The 25,688-nt window shown below is 38.7% G+C and overlaps 1 protein-coding gene across 6 annotated transcripts in view; it reads left to right on the forward strand.

Moving 5' to 3' along the window:
* DCC (DCC netrin 1 receptor) overlaps positions 1 to 25,688 on the forward strand; it is a 1,219,152-nt gene that overhangs the window by 866,003 nt on the left and 327,461 nt on the right. For all 6 annotated transcript variants that reach the window (XM_043444495.1, XM_043444496.1, XM_043444497.1 and 3 more), the window contains 2 exons: positions 19,835 to 19,983; positions 21,678 to 21,816. In XM_043444495.1, coding sequence (XP_043300430.1) covers positions 19,835 to 19,983; positions 21,678 to 21,816 — 288 coding nt within the window. The remainder of the gene's footprint in view (positions 1 to 19,834; positions 19,984 to 21,677; positions 21,817 to 25,688) is intronic.

Here is a 25,688-nt window from a genome sequence, read left to right on the forward strand (position 1 = left end):
AACGCTGGGCTGGATGAAGCACAAACTGGAATCAAGATTGCTGGGAGAAATATCAATAACCTCAGGTATGCAGATGACACCACCCTTATGGCAGAAAGTGAAGAGATAAACAGCCTCTTGATGAAAGTGAAAGAGGAGAGTGAAAAAGTTGGCTTAAAGCTCAACATTCAGAAAACTAAGATCATGGCATCTGGTCCTATCACTTCATGGCAAATAGATGGGGAAACAGTGGCAGACTTTATTGTTTTGGGCTCCAAAATCACTGCAGATGGTGACTGCAGCCTTGAAATTAAAAGACGCTTACTCCTTGGAAGCAAAATTATGACCAACCTAGATAGCATATTAAGAAGCAGAGTTATTACTTTGTCAACAAAGGTCCATCTAGTCAAGGCTATGGTTTTTCCAGTGGTCATGTATGGATGTGAGAGTTGGACTGTGAAGAAAGCTGAGTGCTGAAGAATTGATCCTTTTGAACTGTGGTGTGGATAAGAGTCTTGAGAGTCCCTTGAACTGCAAGGAGATCCAACCAGTCCATCCTAAAGGACATCAGTCCTGAGTATTCATTGAAAGGACTGATGTTGAAGCTGAAACTCCAATATTTTGGCCACCTCATGCGAAGAGCTGACTCATTTGAAAAGACCCTGATGCTGGGAAAGACTGAAGGAAGGAGGAGAAGAGGCCAACAGAGGATGAGATGGTTGGATGGCATCACCGACTCAATGGACCTGAGTTTGGGTAAACTCTGGGAGTTGGTGATGGACAGGGAGGCTTAGTGTGCTGCAGTCCATGGGGTCGCAAAGAGTTGGACACTACTGAGTAACTGAACTGAACTACCTTCTTCTCTCTAGAATTCTAACCTTGCTTTGTCTCCTGTAGGACACAGTTCTTGTTGTTTAGTTGGTAAGTAGTATCAGACTCTTTGCAACCCAATAGGCTATAGCCCACCAGGCTCTTCTATCCATGGGATTTCCTAGGCGAGAACACTGGGGCGGTTTACCATTGCCTTCTCCAGGGGATCTTCCTGACCCAGGGATCAAACCTTAGTCTCCTGCATTGGCAGGCAGATTCTTTACCACTGATCCACGAGGGAGGTCTGTAGGGGATAGTACTCTCTGAATATTAAAGACTGCAAAAGGTTTAGGTGGCCCAAAGGGAACTGACAAGTGAAAGAATTCAGTCGAGTTTGCAGGAGCTGCCAGCAAGAGCTGTGACAGACACCGACCACACACTCAGACTTCCACTTTTTGACCTTCAGTTGATAAATACCCTGTATTTTTTTTTTTTCTCCTGAACACCGTTGGCAGGATCTTGACTCTGGTATTAACAGCTATGATGACCTGAAGCAGTAATTGTGTGTCATCACCTTGAAATTTTTCAACTTCAGCCCATAACCATCCCCTATATCTGTGAAATATCCTGTGAAAAAGAATTTTGGCCCAACTCAACTCCCCCAATAACTGTGACAAAATTAAATGTGACAAAACTAATAGTGTCAGAGCTGCGATTAGAACGTGGCATTACATTCCTACGACAATGTTAATGCGTGTCTGTGTGTGTACGTGTGCATGCATACACAGAGATAAGCATGATGATTTCAGGGAAATGGAGAGACAATTACCTGAAGGCTAACTGAGTGTTAAAATTTTTTAATGAGTTAAAATTCTTATTACTTAAAGCAACATAGCCATAACGGTATAATATTTTTAAAACCCCAATATTATTGAGCTTACCCCAGTCTGAGTGAGTTATGCTAACCTCTATGCCAGGGATATCATTTCTCCTCCCTATTATAAATCACTTACTTGTAGTTAAGCTTCCGTTTGTTGAAGACTTGATTCAAAGCCTTCTACTAACTTGCAGTGAAATAAAGTTTATTATTGTCACTGCCAGTCTTCACAGGGCCTAAGTGACTTGTGTGTGTGTGCTTGCTAATTCACTTCAGTTGTGTTCAACTCTTTGTGACCCCATGGACTGTAGCCCACCGGGCTCCTCTGTAAATCAGTTCTCCAGGCGAGAATGCTGGAGTGGGTTGCCATGCCCTGCTCCGGGGGATCTTCCTGACTCAGGGATCGAACCTGTGTCTCTTACATCTCCTGCATTGGCGGGCGGGTTTCTTACTAATAGCACCATCTGGGAAAGTTTAGTCTAACCAAATGCATAGGACCCCCAGAAATGACTTGATGCCACTTCTGGTATTATGTTTCATCATTTAATGTAATTGTAAACTACGAACAACAATGTAATAATAGATTGAATGTGTCACTCACATTTTAGATTATGCCAACACTTTGATTGATTTTATCACTTGGAGTATGATGTGATCTCTATCCTTTTGATAATTTGATGTTTTTACAGTAATTTTGCCACCCTATTTGGAAATATTAAATTTTGCAGAGTTCTTGAATTATTCTAGTGACATTGCTTATCTCTGCAATGTTTGCTATGGTAACCACTAGCCACAAGTGACTGTTGAGCTCTTGAAACATAGCTTGCCTGAACTGAGGTGTGCTGTAAGAAATTCACCCTGGATATTAAAGACATAGTAAAAGCAATGTAAACTGTCACTTTAGCATGTTTCCTACTGATTATGGTTTGAATTATATACTTTTAGGTTACTTGAATTATGTATTTTAGGCTCACTATACTTACTATTAAGATTAATTTCGCTTATTTCATTTTTACCATTTGACTTTGACTACTGGAAACTTTAAATTACATATGAGCCTTCCTGGCTCCCATTATATTTATGTCAGATGGTGATAACTAATACATTCCCAAAGTCTTATATCCAATCACAAGGAAGTCAAGAAGATTGCCAGCCTGATATTAAAATGAATTTTGGAGCTATTGGCATACAGTGGTTAAACAAATCAGCCTCCTTAAATATTTCTGAATGGTATCTAAATAACTCTCATATTTAACATCATTTTCCTTATTTTACTCCATGTTTACTGGGCATCATAATCAGTGGCCTTTGAATGCATGAGTCGAAGACCTTTCTTTCACATTGGCCTAAAACTTTATGGCACTGATGAAAATTAAAGTCTAGGAAGTGGAGTTGGGGAAAGAAAAGGAGTCTTTGGATGCATAGTAATGCATCTGTGTTCCTGTGTTCAGTTTCAGAGTCCTTGTCCAACTTCTGTGAGGTGATTTACTGCTGAAGACTATTTGTCTTCCTACTGCTATCTCTGAACAAGCCCAAATCGTCCATGTGGTTAATAAACTTCTTATCTTTTGAATACTGAAAATAAAATAAACTTAATCCTCAGGGTGGTTCAGTCAGCAGACGGGGAGCCTTTGAGATGCTTCTTAGAGATACAGGATGACCAGGTTTTCTGCCCTGCGCTGTGATCCATCTTCCCCTCTCACGCACGTGTGTGTAAGGGCGTTAAAGGTGCTTCTCAGTGATAAATGTCAGTGCAGTCGCAAAGTGAATATTAATTTCAGTATTGTCAAGGTCACATGTGTACCCAGGTTCATTGTTACTGGAATTTTTATTGTTGTGGCTGTTTGGAAATTTATTTTATCTGGAGCTCTTTTTATCAAGTATCAGGAGCAGAATTCCTCAACACCCATGTAAATTGCTCAGAAAAAAAAGCACTTTAGCACTGTCTGGTCTGTTAATTGGGGTAATTATTTTGAGTGCCTCAAAAAAGAGCAAAGTGTGGGTTTAGAGGAGCTAAGTTAGGTAGGAACAGAACAAACAGATGATCACGAAATCTGGAGAATAGCTAACGTTCCTGAAAAGCGACTGACTATAAATGGGAAAAGAAAGAAAAAAATGCAGGGGAAATAAATGAAAAAGAAAAAAAAAATGGCTGTGGCGAGGCCATTCATAGAACTGGGGTGTGAAATTGTCTAGCTGAGAGACCAAGAAATTAAGAGGGAAGTAAAGATGAAGAAAAATAATAGATCATGGCTGTCCATCTGGTGTTAAATACCCAGCATGCCCCTGTGTATGGGGAAGGACTTGAACCCCAGTGTAGGTGCCGAAGCTATGATACTCACCCGCCCACACACCACGCTCACACACCTGCCCAGTCTCGCTTCAGTCCAGTGTTTTCTGTCTCAGTAAATGAGATGAAAATCATCCAGCTGGGCAGGTCAGAAATACAGGGGTCGTCCTTTCATGTTAGTTTGTTTTGTTTATTAAAATTTTATTGAGGTGTAGTTGATTTACAATTCTGTGTTGCTTTCTGCTGTGCGGCAAAGTTAATCAGTGACCGCTATACATACATCCACTGCTTTTTAGATTCTGTTTACATATAGGGCATTACAGAGTGTTGAGTAGTGTTCCCTGCACTGTACGGTAGGTCCGTATTAGTGATCTGTTTTATCCACAGTAGTGTTTGTATCTCAGTGCCAGTCTAGGAGTCATTCTTGATGTCAGTCTCTCACTGGGCTTCCTCCAGTACATCAAATGCTGGTGATGTTTGCCTTCCATACAGCCCTGAATCCCTTCTTTTCTCTTCCTGTTCATCACCATTGTTCTAAATCAAGCTGTTAACCTCTCTCTTCTATGCATAGAATACTCTCCCAACTGGTCTTCTGGCACCTACATTTGCCCCCTTCCATTCACAATTTGCATCTTGGACAGAGTACAAAATGATTAAACCCATCAGTACCTTTATGATTCTTAAAAATCAAAATCCTCCCAAAGTATTTAAGGCCCAATGTGGTCTCATCCCTGATCATCTCTCCCACCTCATCTGGACCCCTCTCCTAGCCTCTGATGGTCCTATCACTTTAGACTAAAATTTAAGGACATTTTCATTGTTTTCCCTGTTGATTCTCTGACACATTATAAAAATTGATAACATTTACTGAATTCTTCTTGGTACTAGATACTGTTCATGGTTTATTATCAGTCTCTACAGTAAAGCCATGAAGTAGGTGTTGGTATTAATCCCATTTTAACATAAAATTGAAGCTCAAGAATATTAAATAGCTTGACCCTGGCCATGTAAGCCTCAGCAGAGGTACTTAATTTGAACCCATAGTCTCTGACTTTGGAGGCCACATTCATTACTGTTAGTCTCTCTCGGCAAGGTTTTATTAGATGGGCTGCAGCCCAGATTGGTGACTTCTGGGAAACCTATGTGTTCAGAGAAGAGAGTTCTAAATTTCTTCTTTAACTTATGGTTCCTCCATAAAGACTTTATGCAAGGCAGTGCCTCATCTTTTAAAACCTGGGAATAGATGAACAATACATTGCTTCCCTAAAGAGACGGTCATTTTTAAGGTAGGATTTTTTGGAGTTTTGTAGAAAAACCTTCTCAGGCTTTCCTGGTGGCTTATTGGTAAAGAATCCTCCTGCCAATGCAGGAGACACAGTTTCGATCCCTGGGTCGGGAAGATCCTCTGGAGAAGGAAATGGCAACTCACTCCAGTATTCTTACCTGGGAAATCCCATGGATAGAGGAGCCTGGTGGGCTACAGTCCATGGGGTCACAAAAGTGTCAAACATGACTTAGCAACTAAGCAACAACAAGAATAGGAAAACCTACTCACTTGGTTGCCAGAAAAAAGACTGTTGATTCTTTCTCCTCGAATAAATGGCAGCAGGACTCTTTTATAAAAGCATCCATACATGTCATTTATTGGCTCTGTTAAAACTACAGGCATCAAATATTGATTGATTCTTTCTATCCTGACCATAATACATGCCAACTCTGAGAAAGGTTGCTGGGATTGAGTTACGTTATCACCGTGGAGAACACTCTGGGTTGCACATGAGCCAAAGATGCCTGATTCTCTGATGCATATCTGTTCATTATATGTGCAGAAATACATCCTGAAGTATATATGAGTCTCCAATAAGTATGAAACATCCCGCTTCCTAGGGATTTCTCCTTGGGACTCTTCTATAAGAATTAAACACAAATGTATGACCTGTATAATAACAATAATAGTAACTGTGTATTTATGAGGAGGTTGGGACACTTTTTAAAATCTTGTTCCCAAACTGAAGTTCTAGAGACCAATATCTTGCAAAATGTGCATTTTTTTTCCTACTTTCTTCAAATTATCTTGAGACATACCACATTTTCCTCAAATCAGTAGAATATTATGTGATCTGTTGGTAATGCTAATAAAGTAGAAAGGCAGTTTAATCATCGATAATTTCATGCTGGTGGGTTGTTTCCTGCTTAATTGTGCCATCATTAACTAGTTCACTTTGCAATTTTTCTCATTATTTTTACTTAAAGGATTCTTTATCTAACACCATCCCCAAACTATATTGCGTTTTTCTCTCCTTTGACTGACTTGTAAATTCTGTTACAGAAAGGCAAATATCAAGGCCGTGATTCATTAAACTCCTCCCCACCCGTGCCCCCTGACTCACTGGGTTCCTCCTTCACATCTGAACTTCCAGTCCTTCCTTTCTTCATCGGTGCACTTTTCAACTGTTGATCAAGAAATACTCTTGACCCCATTTCCCATAACTGTCCTCAATGACTGTGTACTTCATTGATAGACCTGTTTCTAGCATTCTTATATACTTTATCATTTGTGAAGAAGTGTGTGTGTGTTTATTTTATTGTCTGTCTGTGCATATTTTCTTTGTCCTAATAAGTTCCCTAAAAATTTCTACATAATATTTCACAGTACTAGAGAGAGCATTGTATGTTAGCCACATAAAGTGTATGATTAGACTGCAAAATGAACTGTTACTTTTATCTAGAAATTTCAATGACAATGGAAAGGGACCAAACCCAAGCTATTCTAGGGGAAAAAATATTAAGTCACTATAATTGAGTTTACATGACATTAAGCATTTAATAATACGAAAGTTAAGCACATTTGCCTGAAACCTCAGGTTTTTAACTTCAGTGTTTATTTTCAGCAGTTTTTCTGTATGATAAACCATTTGCCTTTGATTTTACTTAAAAATCTCCAGTTGCAATGATTTGAAACCTCAGTCATGCAGTCAGGAATCTACATTACCCGCTACATTTTACATTTATAGGCGTTGCTAGTAAGTAAATAAGTGAAAGTCTCTCAGTCATGTCCGACTGTTTGCAAACCCACGGACTATATAGTTCATGGAATTCTCCAGGCCATAATACTGGAGTGGATAGCATTTCTTTTCTCCAGGGGATCTTCCCAGCCCAGGAATCAAATCCAGGTCTCCCACATTGCAGGTGGATTCTTTACCAGCTGAGCCTCAAGGGAAGCTAATGTGTTCCAAGGTGAAATTCATCATAAGCTACGTGCTTCACCAAGGTTATTACCCTTTGGTTGTGTTAGTGAAAAATCTGTTACGCTACTGAGAAGATTTGACGTTGAGTTCAGTCCCTATAATCACTTTTATTATAACACTACTCCAAGTACTACTAAGTAAAACTAGTAGTTTTACCACAAAAAGACTACTTTTAAGATATTTTCCTTCAAAAAGAATCATTAAAGTGTTTTCTACTACATTGTCAAAAATATCAGTTGTTTCATATAGCAGTGGGACTTCCCTGGTGGCTCAGCAGTAAAGAATCTGCCTGCCAATGCAGGAGATGCAGGTTCGATTCCTGGGTCGGGAAGATCCCCTGGAGAAGGAAGTGGCAACCCACTCCAGTATTCTTGCTTTGGAAATCCCATGGCCAGAGGAACCTAGCAGGCAACTCTTTTGGCGTCGCAGAAGAGTCAGACAGGACTTAGTGACTAAACAACAACAATATATCAGCGTATGTGTGTATTGGTTGTTGTTGCTCAGTGGCCCAGTCGTGCACAACTCTTTGTGACCCCATGGGCTGCAGCTTGCCAGGTCTTCCATATGCACACACATATTTGTATATATAGGTGATATGCAAGTCATATAAATCACACATATTTTATGTGTGTGTATATGCCTACATCAGTATATGTCTTCAGACACACACATGCATACATGTGCATGCACACACACATATAAGGACACAGTTGAGTATATTGTGAGTTAGCTAATAGCACCTATTCAAACCAAAAATAAAATGATCAGGTAATAACTGCTTCCTCCAACCAAGTCTTGTCAGACGCCTGTGATTTTGGTAATAGAGACCTAACCCCATAGTCTGAGCTTCTTCCTTGCCAGACTACTGTCATATCTCCTAACTGTGCATTTTTCAGTCAAGAAGGGATTTTATTATGTTAATAATTACATTGCCTGCAGGCTTTTTGATGTTGCATTCCCCATACAGAATAGAAACAGATTTCATAGAAATATCATTAAAGCTGTTAACTACAGAAGAAAAAAAAATCAAAGAGGCAATCAAAGCATGCACTTTATTATCAATAAATGCAAATAGTTTCAGAAATGGTTTGCATTTGAAACACATTCAGTGAGGATATCATTGGCAGTGGAAGCTGCTGCTTAAATAAGAGAGCTTTGTGGCCTAAGTCCATTTGGATCACTACAGATAATTATTTAGATTTCTTGCTATCCATTTTTAAAATAGACTCAAGAATCATTTTTATATTAGCACATGCATAAGAAGGTAGACTCACCCTCAGAACTCTGGCCTGAATTGAGGATATGGGGATTATAGATCATTATTTGAATGATAACACATGTGTTTTTTTTTAATGCACTATTACTTTGGTTCTAAAAAAAAAAGAATTTAGTGGCTGCTAAATTAATGATTTAGGAACATTGTACTACACAGTCATTTTGAAGAGACTTTAAATATTCAAATGTTCAACTACATATTCTCTGACACTAACATTTGTCTTCATTTGGGACTCCCAGCTGGGAAACATCAGTATAATGGTGAAAAGATATCAGCTTCATTCAGTATTATGATGACAGAGACATGCCTTGATCCTTATAAAGCTTTTTCTATGAAAAACCTTATATTCCATTCTTATTTGGAAGAGGTTATTTAAACTCCCATTTTTAGAAGCATATATCCGATAAATCATAATTTGGACTTCAGTGTGCTTAATACAAACATCAAATTACAGTACAGAGAAGTCAGGAAGGTAGACAAATAGACATTAGAATAGATACAGAGCAAGAGAAAGAAAAGAAAATAGGGTATTAGTTTTTATTTGCTATTTGACTCGATCATCAGCAGCTCTGAAATCTGGAAAATCTAAAATACTTGGTAAATTAAAGCAAATGAATTCATATGCCTTTGACTTACCCATGATTTGCGAAATGAAATAGAAACATCTATTTCATAAATGTTTCTGTTTTTGAAACAGTAGCATTTTATTAAAAGTTGAGGATATCTAAAGTGAAATTATTGCCATATTTCCCATCATAAAATAATTAACAATTAAGACAAATGATTGATGGTAAAGAATGACTGATTGATTTTCAAAACCAAAAGAAACCAGAGATGTTATCTAATCTTTAGGAGCTACCACGTAAGGAATCATAGACCTAAATGATGAAAACTTTGCACCCTACGCTTCAAAAAATGTATATATTACATTACTGAAAACTTACAAACAATTTCAGGGAGTCCATGGGCACCTTGATTCTTGATGCCAATGACTGATCTCTATCATAAGTAGCGACAAGAAATCATACCTTCTGACTCTCATCTCAATTGATTAGTTGTAGCTCATTAAACTGTAATATTCCCCCCAAGTCCAATCACCTAATCATATATAGAACATAGACACACATCCTGTAATTGATATATGTGATAAATCATGCTTTATTAAAAATTCAGCCAACTTCTATATGCCATTTTTGGGTTAATACGCAGTAAGATCCCATTATAAAGTACCCTGTTGCACTATAAATTTACATATATAGTCAGAAATTATTGTTCTCTGTGCAAATAGTGACATGTAATATATCTCATTTACTCTATTGTCAGTGTTTAATTTGTTCTTAGGTACAGGTATTCTAATGAATTTCTACCTTAATGCAATATTAAAGTTTAAAAAGGTAGTTGATTAGGTTGACATTGATTGATGAGTTACTTTCATAGATCATGCGTCTGTTCAGAAATCTTTGCATTCTTTGAAGAAAGAGGTAACTGGAATAGAGATGGAGAGAAATTAGATGCAGTTTGCAACAAAATTATTGTCCAACTGAGGGGATCGGTGGGAATTATGAAAGACATCTTGGAAATGATGAGTGGTTATACCCATTAAGGTTCTTGACTGACATACTAAAATGTAATGAAATGGAAAGCTGAAGCTGTTAACTGTATTGACTCCACATCTAATTTCTACTATTTAACATCTTTAAGTCTCCCTTTTTCTCTTTCTGTCTCTTTCTAATATGCATATAATAAATCACATGTAAAAGTGTATAAGTTATATTCAAGTATAGTTTGTAGACATAGATCTGAATAAAGACATAAATATATGAAAATATACTTATGTGATACCCCCACAACACACACACAGGCCTCTCTTAGAGTTATAATTCAAAAGGATAATAATAGGGAATTCAGGAATTTGAATTTATAGCACTGCTATGAAGAAAAGTAAGCGTGTAATATCTTTAAGCTGTTTTTGAACCAAACTTATATCTGCTCTTCACTGCACGGTAAAGTCAATCTATTGACACTGGATTGTGGTAAAGGAAAGTACAGTGTTTATTGCATGGCACCACGCAAGAAGAATCCTAAAGGAAATCAGTCCTGAGTATTCATTGGAAGGACTGATGCTGAAAGTGAAATTCCAGTACTTTGGCAACCTGATGCGAAGAACTGACTTATTGGAAAAGACCCTGATGCTGGGAAAGATTGAAGGCAGGAAGAGAAGGGGATGACAGAGGACCAGATGGTTGGATGGCATAACGGACTCAATGGACATGAATTTGAGCAAGCTCTGGGAGATGGTGATGGGCAGGGAAGCCTGGCGTGCTGCAGTCCATGGGGTCACAGAGAGTCAGGCATGACTGAGCGACTGAACTGAACTGAAGCAAGGAGAATGAGCAGCTCATGTTCACAAGTCTCACCCTCCACAGTGGCTTTCAGGGAAGGAGTTTTAAAGGCTACATGAGGAAGGAGGCCACGGGGTCTGATCAGCTCATGCAGAATTCTCAAATTGGTTGGCTTCAAGGTGAAGTTCAGCATCATTAACCTCTGGCTTTCAACTGTTCTAGGGTCTGTATCCTTGAGGTCAGCAGTTTTCATCTGGTGGGTGTCTGCTTTCTCTTAGAACAACTTAGAAATGTGCTTTAGTCCTTTATCTGCATCTTTCAGGGAATTGTGAGTTCTCTGTTTCTGCTAAGTGGCTGATTTATAGTCTGTATTGCTGCTAGTTTCCTGGCCCAACAGCTATTCTTCGTTTCTACATCTTCATATTTCCTAGTCATTAACTCCTGAGCCAGTCTTTTGAGACCCAGGGGCAGCCTGGGATACTAAAGCAAAAGCTTTTTACTTCAAAGGACAACAGAGGCTTGTATACAGTCTCAGTCCTCTTTTCTTTGATACCCCTTAGTCTTGAAAGGAGCAGGATTAGGGAGTAAAGTTTCAGATAGAGGGGTTAATCATAAACTCAGCAGAGGAACTCAGATTTGAAGGATGAAAGACAGAGTCTTGACAATAACCAGGAATGTTGTGAAAAAGAACATCTCACATGCAGATGCTGTTGGTCTGGATGATTGTCTTTTTCTATCTCTTTATCTATATACAGGAAGACCTTGCTTTATTGTACTTTGCAGATATTGCATTTTTTACAATTAGAGGATTGTGGCAGCCTTCTGCCACAATAGAGAAAGACTATTGGCACTAGTTTTCTAACTGGAATTTCTTTACTTCTGTGCCTCTGTCACATTTTGGTAGTTCTTACAGTATTTCAAATGTTTTTTTGTTTTGTTTTGGTTTTTTCCCTTTATTTATTTATTTATTTTTTCCGTGGGTTTTGTCATACATTGATATGAATCCGCCATAGATTTACACGTATTCCCCATCCCGGTCCCCCCTCCCACCTCCCTCTCCACCCGATTCCTCTGGGTCTTCCCAGTGCACCAGGACCGAGCACTTGTCTCATGCATCCCACCTGGGCTGGTGATCTGTTTCACCGTAGATAATATACATGCTGTTCTTTCGAAACATCCCACCCTCACCTTCTCCCATAGAGTTCAAAAGTCTGTTCTGTACTTCTGTGTCTCTTTTTCTGTTTTGCATATAGGGTTGTCATTACTGTCTTTCTAAATTCCATATATATGTGTTAGTATGCTGTAATGTTCTTTATCTTTCTGGCAAATGTTTTTCATGATTATTATGTTTGTCATGGTGATCTGTGATCATTATTCATTATTGCTTTTGTAATCATTTGGGGGTGCCACAAACTCAGTTCAGTTCAGTTGCTCAGTTGTGTCCAACTCTTTGCGACCCCATGAACCACAGCACGCCAGGCCTCCCTGTCCATCACCAACTCCCGGAGTTTACTCAAACTCAGGTCCATTGATTTGGTGATGCCATCCAACCATCTGGTCCTCTGTCATCCCCTTCTCCCGCCTTCAATCTTTCCTAGCATCAGGGTCTTTTCCAATAAGTCAGTTCTTTACATCAGGTTGCCAAAGTACTGGAATTTCAGTTTCAGCATCAGTCCTTCCAATGAATATTCAGGACTGATTTTCTTTAGGATGGACTGGTTGGATCTCCTTGCAGTCCAAGGACTCTCAACAGTCTTCTCCAACACCACAGTTCAAAAGCATCAATTCTTTGACACTTAGCTTTCTCTGTGGTCCAACTCTCACATCCATACATGACTACTGGAAAAACTATAGCTTTGACTAGATGAACCTTTGTCAGCAAAGTAATGCCTCTGCTTTTTAATATGCTGTCTAGGTTGGTCATAACTTTTCTTCCAAGAAGCAAGCGTCTTTTAATTTCATGGCTGCAAATTACCATCTGCAGTGATTTTGGAGCCAAAAAATAAAGTCTGCAACTGTTTCCATTGTTTCCCCATCTGTTTGCCATGAAGCGATGGGACTGGATGCCATGATCTTAGTTTTCTGAATGTTGAGTTTTAAGCCAACTTTTTCACTCTCCTCTTTCACTTTCATGATGAGGCTCTTTAGTTCTTCTTCACTTTCTGCCATAAGAGTGGTATCATCTGTGTATCTGAGGTAATTGATATTTCTCCCTTCAATCTTGATTCCAGCTTGTTCTTTATCCAGCCCAGCATCTCTCATGATGTACTCTGCATATAAGTTTAATAAGCAGGGTGACAATATACAGTCTTGACGTACTCCTTTCCCAATTTGGAACCAGTCTGTTGTTCCATGTCCAGTTCTAGCTGTTGCTTCTTGACCTGCATACAGATTTATTGAGAGGTAGGTCAGGTGGTCTGGTATTCCCATCTCTTGAAGAATTTTCCACAGTTTGTTGTGATCCATACAGTCAAAGGCTTTGGCATAGTCAATAAAGCAGAATTAGATGTTTTTCTGGAATTCTCTTGCTTTTTCTATGGTCCAACAGATGCCACAAACTAATAGCACCCATATAAAGAAGCTGAACATAACTGACACATGTTGTTTGTTCTGATGGCTCCACTCATAGGTCATCCCCTATCTCCCACTCTTCTTGAGCCTCCTTATTCCTTTAGACACAATAATATTGAAATTAGGCCAGTTAATAACCTTAGGATGGTCTCTAAATGTTCAAGTGAAAGGAAAACTCAATTAATCTGGCAAACTACATTATTGTCTTATTTTAAGAAAGTACTGCAGCTGTCCCAGCCTTCAGTAACCACCACCCTGTTGAGTCAGCAGGCACCAACATCATGACAGGACTCTCTACCTGCAAAATAATTATGATCCACTGAAGGCTCAGATGATGGTTCAGTTCAGTTCAGTTCAGCCACTCAGTGATGTCCGACTCTTTGAGACCCCATGAATCGCAGCACGCCAGGCCTCCCTGTCCATCACCAACTCCCGGAGTTTACTCAAACTCATGCCCATCGAGTTGGTGATGCCATCCAGCCATCTCATCCTCTGTCTCCCCTTCTCCTCCTGCCCCCAATCCCTCCCAGCATCAGGGTCTTTTCCGATGAGTCAACTCTTCACATGAGGTGGCCAAAGTATTGGAGTTGCAGCTTCAGCATCAGTCCTTCCAACGAACACCTAGGACTGATCTCCTTTAGTATGGACTGGTTGGATCTCCTTGCAGTCCAAGGGACTCTCAAGACTCTTCTACAACACCACAGTTCAAAAGCATCAATTCTTCTGCACTCAGCTTTCTTCACAGTCCAACTCTCACATCCATACATTTGGTTAGCCATTTTTTTTTTAGCAATAAATAAAGTGTTTTAAAATATGTACATTTTTAGACAAAATGCATGCTATATAATAGAATATATATTTATAATAGAAAACATACTATATAATAGAATATAGCATAAACATAACTTTTTATGTACACTGGGAAACCAAATATTTGGTGTGGCTTCCTTTATTATAATTGCTTTATCGGGATCGTTTGGAACCTAACACATAATATCTCCAAGGTTTGCCTGTAGTCCTGTACAGTTGTCTCTCAGCATCTACGAGGCATTGGTTTCAAGGCTCCCCATGGATACCAAAATCTGCAGATGCTTGTATCCTTAGTTGTTCAGTCGTGTCTGACTCTTTGCAACTGTAGCCCACCAGTCTCCTCTGTCCATGGAATTCTCCAGGCAAGAATACTGGAGTGGGTTGCCATTCCCTTCTGCAGGGGATCTTCCCAACCCAGGGATCAAATCCACATCTCCTGCATTGGCAGGTGGATTTTTTACTGCAAAGTCACCAGGGAAGCTCAATCTAATATAACCTAATGGAATCTAATGTAAGCAAGTAACTCATTAATCAATGCCAGTCTAGCCATCTACCTTTTTATATATAGTTATAGATATGCAGTCTTATGGGACTTCCCAGGTGGTGCTAGTGGTAAAGAACCTTCCTGCCAATGCAAGAGACTTAAGAGACATGGATTTGATCCCTGGGTCAGGAAGATCCCCTGGAGGAGGAAGTGGCAACCCACCCCTGGAAATTTCCACGGACCGAGGAGCCTAATGGGCTACAGTCCATAGGGTTGCACAGAGTCAGACACGACTGAAGTGATTAGCATGTATGCAGCATACGGTCATATATATATGTAATATATCATTAAATATATAAATAATACATGTATAGATATGCATATCTATAGTATCTGCATGCTGAATGCAACCAACCTCAGATCAAAAATACTGAAAAAATATTTTAGCAACTAAACAACAACAACAGATTAGATTACATTACATTAATTGCATATTTATTATTATATATGATAAACATATGATTTGATAATTCTTTGATGTTGTGATGTTTATATTTACTTAGGCCAACATAAGATTATGGTATTTATCTTAATATATGAGAATATTACAGAAAATCTACCAATTCAATCAAATCACAAAATAAAATATATTTTAAAACAAAAGGTAGGAAATAAGTTTGTTCTAAAATGCAACACTTTTTCAGAGAAAGACAATTGAAAACTTTGTACCAACTAGTTGAATGTTAGCTGTGAAACACACACTGTTGTTTGTGAACGCTGAATCTAAATGTTCTGAATGCTCCTTTTTTCTTCTGGTGATTATTATCTCTGCCTCAAATTCTTCTGGCTTCCCAAGCACACCTTTTTCCTCGATGATGTCTAATGATCATTAGGAAAGGAGAATAATCCAATTGGTGAACAGATCATTGCTATTGACACTACCAGTGTGTCCTGAATCCAAATTATGACACTTACTTACTGCCTGGTGTTTCCCCGTTGGTAAAAGCCATGGACACATATAGACAGATTAACCTATGGGCAGAGTGCACCTAGCCTTGTGCATATCCCCGTGAAGAAGACAGCTGCTCTTATTATTTGGGAAACTAAGTGTGGGTTTTGACCATTGTCTGGACAGCCGGGACACTCAGCAGCCACGGCTGGAATCACCAGGGGAGAAGGACGGCCTGATGTTTGTTCCCGTGGGGTGCTCTCTTGGAATCACCAGGGGAGAAGGACGGCCTGACGTTTGTTCTTGCAGGGTGCTCTCTTGACTCTGCCTGAGTCCCTGTAGACTCCTCTGCCACAGCTCCTGATGGAGGTGGTGATTCCCACATCTCAGAGTCACAGCAGGCCTCGCATCTTCCCACCCCACCCCACGTGCCCCATGTAGCCCCCTCAGCTCGTCCTTCCGGATTCTCAGGGGGCTTGCTCTGGGTGCAGGAGTCATTTCTAGATTCTCTCCCAAGCCGCGCTAGGAGCCTCAGGAAACTCTGAGAGTGACACTGGCACTCTTCACACCCCACCCTCTTGGCAGAGTTACCACTGACCACAACTGGTGGTGCGGGTGAAGTGCAAGTTCATTTTCTGCTTCATCCCTCAAACGTTGAAGACAGTTTGAATCGTTGCCCATCACCCTACTGTGCTCCAGTGAAACAGATGGGCAGAAACTCCCCAAACACTGCCTCCGCTTCCTTTCTTCTAGACACCTCCTGGAAACCTTCCTTGAATGTGTTACATCTCTCAGCAGGAGTGATGGCTTTGGAGTTGGGCCATTTTAAAATCTGAATCTTTGCTCTCTCTCAGGATAAGCTTGTGGCTCAGCTGCTATGCTGGAGACCTGGGTTTGATCCCTGGGTTGAGAAGATCCCCTAGAGAAGGTGAAGGCTACCCACTCCAGTATTCTGGCCTGGAGAATCCCATGGACTATATAGTCGATGGGGTCACAAAGAGTCAGACACAGCTGAGTGACTTTCATTTTCACTTTAGTAGGCAATGCCCTTTCCACTTTAGCCATGAGAAAACAACAAAGAATACATTCCACCCCATTCAGTTAGTATTTTACACATCACTGGGCTGCACAAATATGCTCTGTGGGAACTTTTACAATCCTGGTTACCTTCCATTCAACATGCATCTTAGGCAGGTCATTCAGTCTCATTGCTTCTGTGCCTTTCTCTATCTGCCTTCCTTAGAAAAATAGTAGATCCCAAATCAGAAATATCCCTTCTTGAAATGGTTGCATTGTCTTTGTGAATATATCAGTAATCAAAGAAACATGCAAGTCATTAATGTTTTCACTACTGTTATTTAATATATTGTACTTTGAAAATTCAGTTGAAGAGTGTGTACATGTGTGGTCAGTCTGTCAGTCGTGTCCAACTCTTCGTAACCCTCTGGACTGTAGCCTGCCAGGTTTGTCTGTCTGTGGGATTATTCAGGCAAGAACACTGGAGTGGGTTGCCATTTCCTTCTCCAATGTGTGAAAGTGAAAAGTGAAAGTGAAATAGCTCAGTTGCGTCTGACTCTTAGCGACCCCATGGACTGCAGCCTACCAGGCTTCTCCGCCCATGGGAGTTTCCAGGCAAGAGTACTGGAGTGGGTTGCCATTGCCTTCTCCAAAGAATGACCCCTACAGAGATGGATTAGAATGGTGGCGTCTCTATAGAGTCATGAAAGATAGTGTATGAATCTGTACATATGTTCCTGTGAGTTTTTGTATATATCTGTGTATACACACTGATGTATTTGTTCTTCAGCCAGAGGACCTAGAGACATTGTTAAAGAGCATAGTTCCAGTGTAGCATCTCCACGCAGATTGTTTATGAGTTGCAAGCAGTGAAGTAGGGGACCAGAGTACGGGGCCATGCCGAGGACCACTTACCCCTGCAGTGGGGAAATCGGATAGCACCTTGACCTAGTTCACAAGATTAACAGAAGTGGGGATTCAAAGATCTTGTGCCTCTGGGTACAATGCCCTGAGAAGGACAACATCACTTACATTTTATTTCAGCTTGGAATGTATAACCTAAACTCAGTAGGAAGAAACAAAGACAAACCGAAAATGGAGAACATTATATTAGTTAAAATAGGACAATATCCTTCAAAAAATAAATGGCCTAAAAGGTGAAGAAAGGCTTTGGAACAGGTTCTATATAAAACAGACCAAAGAGATATAGTAGTGAAGTTCAAACTTGACTGTAAACTGGATCCTCAACTAGAGATGAACATGCTGCGTAAATGACACTACCGAGTCAGTTGACTCTGCTTGAATACAAATGATGATTAGATAAAATATTGTTTTCATACAAAATGCTGAAGTTGACAGCTATATTATTCATGTACACATTAATTCTTAAGAAATATATGTTAATGAGTTTAGGGGTAAAGAGCCCTGATAAGTGTGGCCTAATCTGGATGGATGGGTAGATAGATAATTGAGAGAGAGAATGATAGTTTATAGAACAAAGTGTTAACAATAGGTAGATCTGGATAAAGGGAGCAAGGGTATTGTATGTACTATTCTCATTCTTAATGTTTTCTGTAGGTTTAAAATTATTTCCATGTAAATTTTTTAAAAGATTATTAATAATCACTTGTTAACGTGAAAAGGATGAAGTTGTCAATAATAAGGATTCTCGGGATTTGAAGACTGGTGGGATAATGTATGAAGGTGATATCAATACCAACCAGAATTCTTGCCCTTCCCCAATCAACAGAAATTGATGAGGCCAATCAACCTTTGTTTCTTGAGGAGACTTTTACCCAGGTGCAAGCATTGCAGCAAAGGGATCCAGGTCCCAGCCTGTCTCAGCAGAAAATACTTGTTTTTGAGTATTCCTCCCCCACCCCCAAAAGTGTGAGCGGTAATGCTTTAAGGAGCTGGGCTCTGTGGAACAAATTCTGAAAATGATCCAGAGACCCAGGTTCCATGCCGATCTAAGAAGTCTGTCATTGGATGTCATGTTAGCTGGGGTTTCATATGGTGTTTTGCTATGGAAGTTCAAACTCAGATGAGATTGATTAGAGGCCTAGAATGTATATCTGTCCAAAGCTAGGTGGTATCTAAGGCTGGCAGGGAATACACAGCCTGTTTAAGTTAAAGTCATTGTTATGCTTGCAGTGATGGGCTATTTATTTATTTTGGATTGCAGTAACTAGCATGGTTATTGCATTTACCATTTGCAAACCATATATTTATATTCAAGTTTTATGAGCAAATAAAAAATTGTGCAGAAATTCAAAATTTGCATATCTAAAATGAAGGATTTTCTTAACTCATTTCATAGCCTCATCTCACCTGATCTTATGTTAGGCTGTGTATAGTCTTTAATAATTCTATTTGGTGTGAATGCATGTTTGCTGCAAATATATGGTTTAATAACAGGGTGCTACAACAGACTTCACTCAGGATGTTACATAAAACACTGCATGTGTACCATGTTACCTTTGTAAAACTCGAGAACTTCTGGATATGGAAACATATCTGGACATAAGTGTTTTGGTTAAGTGATTGTGGACCTGTGTTTATCTGATTTCTTTAATGAACAAGCTTTTTATCCTTGATTAAGTAAAGTAATAGTTGCGAGAGAAAATGGAATGCTAGAAAGTAAAATTGAAATTAAATCTTGAAATTAATTTAAAGGACCCAGATTTGGGCAAGATTGTAAAATGATGACTTCAATAAAGACAATGTGGTCAATTATCCATAACTGTGCTGCCTACTTGAATTATAAGTAGGATCATGATGTACAAGTATTCTAATTGTGTTTCCTCTTTTCCTTCTGCAGTTAGCAGCACACAGGCAAAGGCATACTGGCAAAGCAGAAAATTCTCCGTACTAAGAATTTAGATTAAGAATCCCACTCTTATTCAGCCATTACTCTAGTCCTTTAGACTCCTTGACCAGTTTCCTCAACTGTTAAATGAAATAAGTAATTTAGATTAATATAAGCCCTGTTCTGAATTTTAGAATGAATGATTCTAAAACTTCATTACTTTCTATTCGTGTTCCATGTGTTTACATTCTTATACTATATGATTCTAAAAATAGTACATGGTGCTATATTCCCTTGAACTGTAAAAGATGTGATTCTGTTTGTTTTGAGAAAGAGAACCTACTTGTACTAATCGATTTCTCTTGTAAACAGTGCAAGTTCCAGGGCCAGTGGAAAACCTGCAAGCTGTATCTACCTCACCTACCTCAATTCTTATTACCTGGGAACCCCCTGCCTATGCAAACGGTCCAGTGCAAGGTTACAGATTGTTCTGCACTGAAGTGTCCACGGGAAAAGAACAGGTAGGCGAGAGAACGGGCCCCACTCCTACACCTCCCGGAGAAATGCAGGAGATCTGAGGCTCTTGATATAAGCCAGTATCCAGCACATTAATTGGATAGCTGTTCAGTTTTAAAGTAACTGTTATTGAAAATGTTAAGTAATTGAATTCTGGTGGTAAGAGAGGCAAATGGGCAATGAGGTGAAGTCAATAAAAAGGATGCCGGTGTTTTGTTTGAGTATATAGCAGTCTGGGCCAGTATACCTTTGAATAAGCCCATCTGATCCCAGAAGAGTATTTGCATTTCAGCCCTTATCCTAAGGGATGATCAGTCATATTCAGCGACCTCAGTCAAATTGCTCTTTTCATTCACGTATTTGATATTAATTCTGGCTTCTTGTTTTTTTCAGTATACTTTACTCCTGAAGACCACTTTCCTCCTTGTTTCATTTTGCTTCTAATCTGTGGTTAGCACAGATCCTGGAAAATAAGCAAATTAGATTTTCAAATAAAAGTAAATGAACCTTTGTGGAGACACATGAAACTGGACGATTCTGTTTTGTAAGACATGTATATGACTGTTGAAATGTTTACTTCCAGAGTCTCAACTTCATGTGACAAAAGATACAAAGACAGTGGGTAGTTAAATAGGAAGGGTCCAGAAGTGACCTTGAGATACTGGTGTTCTTAAGATGTGTTGCGAAGTCTGCCCAGCATAGTGTGGTCCTCATGCTTTCATATACCCTGCAGGATAGATATTTTTCATTAAAAAAATATTTGCATTAGTTCTATCCACAGCAGTTCCTAGTTATAGCATGAGAGTGATTAAGAGCTCCTCCTTTGCAATCAATCATTCCATGTGTGTTTACTTTTCCCGTGCTATTTCGCTCTTACTCTCAGCTTTCTATTCTACCCTTTTTCCTACACATTTTAGTTCTGCAATAACACATTTTACCAATCCATTTAAATAATATTACCCAAGATAAGTGTGAGTGTGAGAATCATTGGGAAGAGCGACATAATGGGTCTTCTGGAACAAACTGGCTCTCACTTCTCAGGGAACTTCACCTCCAGCACCTCATTTCTTCAACCGTGAAGTGCTGAAAACAATCCCAACATTAACCTCTCAGCATTTTGAGAGAGAATTCATGTAGCAGAGTATCTGTCAGTTTCAAGAACCAAGAGTATATTTCAGCAGGAGAAGGAGTAATTGTATGTTTCAGCAGGAGAAGGAGTAATTCTTTTTTTTTTTTTAACTTTTTATTTTTATTTTATTTGTTTTTTTTTTCCCCAATTATTTTTATTAGTTGGAGGCTAATTACTTTAAAATTCTATTGTTTCTTGGGAAATTAGTCCATTTCAAGTATTGGAGCAACTCTCTGTTCCTGTGGCTTCAGGAGCTGCCTTCTGCCTGTCAGAGTTTTGGTGTGGGTGTTAATACAGCACACTATTCAATGATTGGGTGGTGTTAAACAAATTGGAACTTAACAACGGTGAAGGCAGCATGGTGTTAATTCAGCTAGGAGTCTCCAGAGGGGTTTGGTCTTTAGTGGAGGAGTGTGTGTCACCATTTCAGTTTTATAACAACTCATAATAAGGCTAGAGTGTTGCTTTGTGAGTGAGAGTCTGCTATCAGTTCACTGATTGCTCAGAATGGCTTCCATTTCTGCTTTAACATGCCTCCTGAATAATGGTTTTGGTGTTTTATGTCTCCAGAATATAGAGGTTGATGGGCTATCTTATAAACTGGAAGGCCTGAAAAAATTCACGGAATATAGCCTTCGATTCCTAGCTTATAACCGCTATGGGCCAGGAGTATCTACTGACGATGTGACAGTGGTTACGCTTTCTGATGGTAAGTTACAGACAGTGGAATTTGACTTACTTATTTTGAATATTGAATTGAATTGAATGCATTGATATTGAATGCATGTGATAGATTCCATATTCAAGGTGTCCTAACTGAAACTTCATGAAATAGACTAACATACATTAGAACTTTGGCTTATTCCTCAAACCACCTATTACAGTCAGATTTAAACTTTGAAAAGGTATATACTCTGAATCAGGATGTCCTAATTAGTCATTTTCAAGGTATGACTACTGCCTAGGAGCTCAAAATAATTTTGTGTGTGTGTTTTCCTTTATTCCTATGAATACAAACACATTTGTGCATGCATGTGGGCTAATTTACATCAGCATCTTTTGTTTTTCCTTCTAAACAGTGGTAGGTGATTAAATGTGTTTAAATGATGGACAATCCTCCTGCATATACCTCTAATTTGAAAAAAAAAATCATGAAGATTTAGGCCAAATAATCCAATACTGAAAGTATTAAAACTGAACCTGAAAATTTATATTTTACTTTAACCTTGCCTAGCAAATGAAAGATTAGACGTATTTTTAATGCCATAAAAAAAGGAAGAAATCTTAATGAAATAGATGAATTTGACAAAGCAGTAGCAGAGGTAACTAAAGATCTAAGAAACGGATGATAATGAAATGTTGGAAGTTTAATGAAAAGTGAAAATAAAGCATAGCAGAGTTTATGATATGAGGCCAGTGACAATTCAGGCAGGTGCAGAAATGCAGAGAAGTGACCTCTATGAATATTAAAAAGGCGGCAAGCTATTTCTTTTCAACAACAGTTTCCATGTTGGTATGTGTAATTCTATAAATTATTGATCTTTTGAATTTCAAAAAATGACTTCAGTTTGTGATTCTTTGGCCAATCCACCATGCTTTAATCTCGGAAAGTATCTGGGTAAATACCTCACACAATTTCAGTGAAATGAGGACACACACGTGTATTCTGAAGGACAGTGCAAAGGAGACACAGAAGTAATGTTCATTTGCAATTTCAATGTAAAAACTATATATTTGACACCACTTCCATATCATTTTTAATGTAATTCCTACGCTCATTCATCTGATTCTGTTATTGAAGACAAAACAGAATATTTATTGGCAGAATAAATTACTTCACAAGTTATAATTATAAAAATAAAAGGAAAACAAATGAAAATGAATATTTTACATAATTTATGTAGATTTCTTTCACACTCTGAATGTAATGCTGTGGCCTTATTCTCTACTTTGGTTTTAAATGTCATAAGTGAGAAAGATAGATTATTACTCATTAATCCAAGAATTATTATCTAGAAGTGTTGCAACATTTAGGATTTAGAAAATGCCTGTCATTTAAATAAAAGGATTTCATGAACCTCATTCAACAAGCATCACTGTGCAAGAGGCCCCCAGCTCCCCTCTGTCAGATGCATTGGGTACAGAATGCATGCACTCCAGGGGCCCCTAGGACTGGGCACTCTGACCTCATCTGCAATCATTTCATCTCTTTTACTTCAGTATGATGTCCTTTCCTCTCTACTGAAGCTCTCCATGCTGAGGTCACATGTAGATGAATTTAATTATAATTATAGTTACCCACTTCCTAGTTGTACTTAATAAAGCCATTTTCTTCTTGACTTTCTAGATGTTATAAAAGGCAGATATTGTGAAAATTAAGTGGCTAATCCATATAAGCACCTGAAACATGAGCATGGCATATATTTAGATGTTTAATAAATGATATTATGCCAGTGTCTCTCTTTCTCATTATTCTAAATGTCCCTTAAATGAGAGGTGATGTTATATTCATCTCTATATCCCTCCCTACTCAGTAAATATTTGTTGAATCACTCAGGCAGTTCAGCCAAACCTGTACAAATGTTTGTAAGTATAGACTCATCTTTAGGACTTCCTATTTGTGAAACTAATTTAACATATAATTATGTCTAAATACGTGTGTTACAGAGACCTTCGTATTTCTTACAAAGCCCTAGAAATTCTTACCAAAAAAATTATTTGGGGCCCATAGAAAAATTGAATTAAAAAAAGTGAAATGCCAACTGTTTTTCTGGATTAATTACCCAAAAGTATTCTTGTTATGCTAAGATGCTTATAAAAAATTTTTACTCTAATGAACTGTCATTTCTAATTTAGCTCCACTTTGTTTCTCTGGGAAGAAACTTTGTTATTGTTCAAATTCCTCCATCCAGTGTATCATTAGTTTATGATGTTCTACTTTTTCACACCCTTGGGATTGTAGATGTCGACTGAAAAAGATGCACAACTTGAGAGCTGTGAGTTAGTTTATTTGGGGTGGAAAGGAGGACTGCAGCCCAGGAGGCAGCACCTCAGAAAGCTCTGAGAGCCTGCTCCAAAGCGGCAGCGAGGGAAGGTAGATATATAAGGTTTTGGTGAAGGGGGAGTTGAATACCATTAAACAGTTGTTTTACAAAAGTTTTTTTTTTGCCAGTCATGTGGACCTGATGTCACCGTGAAGGGATTTATTGCTTTTCTAGATATGAGGAGATGCAAGGATTGAGATCATAAAATCAGCTCCTGAAAATATCCAGCTATCTAAAGACCTGTCCCACCAGATTCCCTGGCGCACAGAGGGCCTCCCTCCGCCCTGAGCTCCCGCAAAGCCTGTTGAAGGTCAAATAGCTGCAGTACCACAGGGTTCAATCTCCTCAGAGGCAGATGGCAAATGCCCTGGATGTTCAGTCTGTTGGTAATGCTCTTGGCGAGTGCCAATTTGTAGTTGGCATAAAGCATCAATCTAGACAGTCTAATATTTAGTGCAGACTGTGAGTAGATTTGCCAGTTGGTTCTGATACACTATCTCTTGAACTAGTTGACATAAAAAAAATAGGTTATTTATAGGTTTTGTGAATTAATGAGCATGTATTTGCATCCATGCCAACTTGCCCTATTTCCAAAGGCATAGGGACTAGATATCATGGGCAAACTCAACTATAGGAAAGTGCTTCTTACTTTTATCAGTAATATTTCTTGAGTATTTATTAGTTCAAGGCCTGGCTCCACATACTTCACAACACTGTATTTTTTCCTACTTTATAGATGACAAAACTAAGATAAAGGTCATAAATGCTAGTAAGCAGCAGAGCCAGGTCATGGAAGCTAGTTAGTAAAGAAGGAGGAGTCAATGTGGAAAAATGTTGAGTTTCTCTTATTCTACAATAAATGTCTCATATTAGTTCCCTCAAGAAAAATGCTCAGTTATATATAAATTATTTCAATCCACAAATTATGTGTACAGGACAGCTCAGGCTTGCTAAGGAGAGGAATTCAAGTGAGTGTATGACTCATCTACAAATGTGGAAACTTAATCTACTCTACAGAATGCTTCATCACCACGTGCTTAAACCAGCATGTTCCACTGTATTAAGAGGAGTTTCCAGATCAAGTGACTCTGATTGGCTTTAATGAACCTGTTGTAAATGATAAAGTACTTGACATTTTGAAGAGAAAAGCAATGAACTATGCCCTTCCCCTCTGCTTCATGAAATAAGGAAGCATTGTCAGATAAGACCAATAAAGTCCCAATAGATAAATGTTGAATTCCACTCACTTTCACTAATCCTGTCTATTATTATCTATTTATTTGTAACTACTATGGAAGTTGATAGTGAAAAGGAGGAAATAATAACTAAAAATACTGTAGAAAACATTCACTTTCTTTCCTGATTGTGTAAGTCAAGAATAGCCAGTGTGCTATCATGAAAAAGTAAGAGAAATTTGTATTGTAAAAAATAGACAAAATTCATCAACACCATTGTGATAAGTACACCTTTGGGACTTGATGGCTTTCAATTCCTAATACAGAAAATTATCAGATTGTGGTCGTTTACTCTTTTTCTT

This window comes from Cervus canadensis, chromosome 23 (assembly GCF_019320065.1).
Source record: "Cervus canadensis isolate Bull #8, Minnesota chromosome 23, ASM1932006v1, whole genome shotgun sequence".
In the NCBI taxonomy this organism is placed as follows: domain Eukaryota; kingdom Metazoa; phylum Chordata; class Mammalia; order Artiodactyla; family Cervidae; genus Cervus; species Cervus canadensis.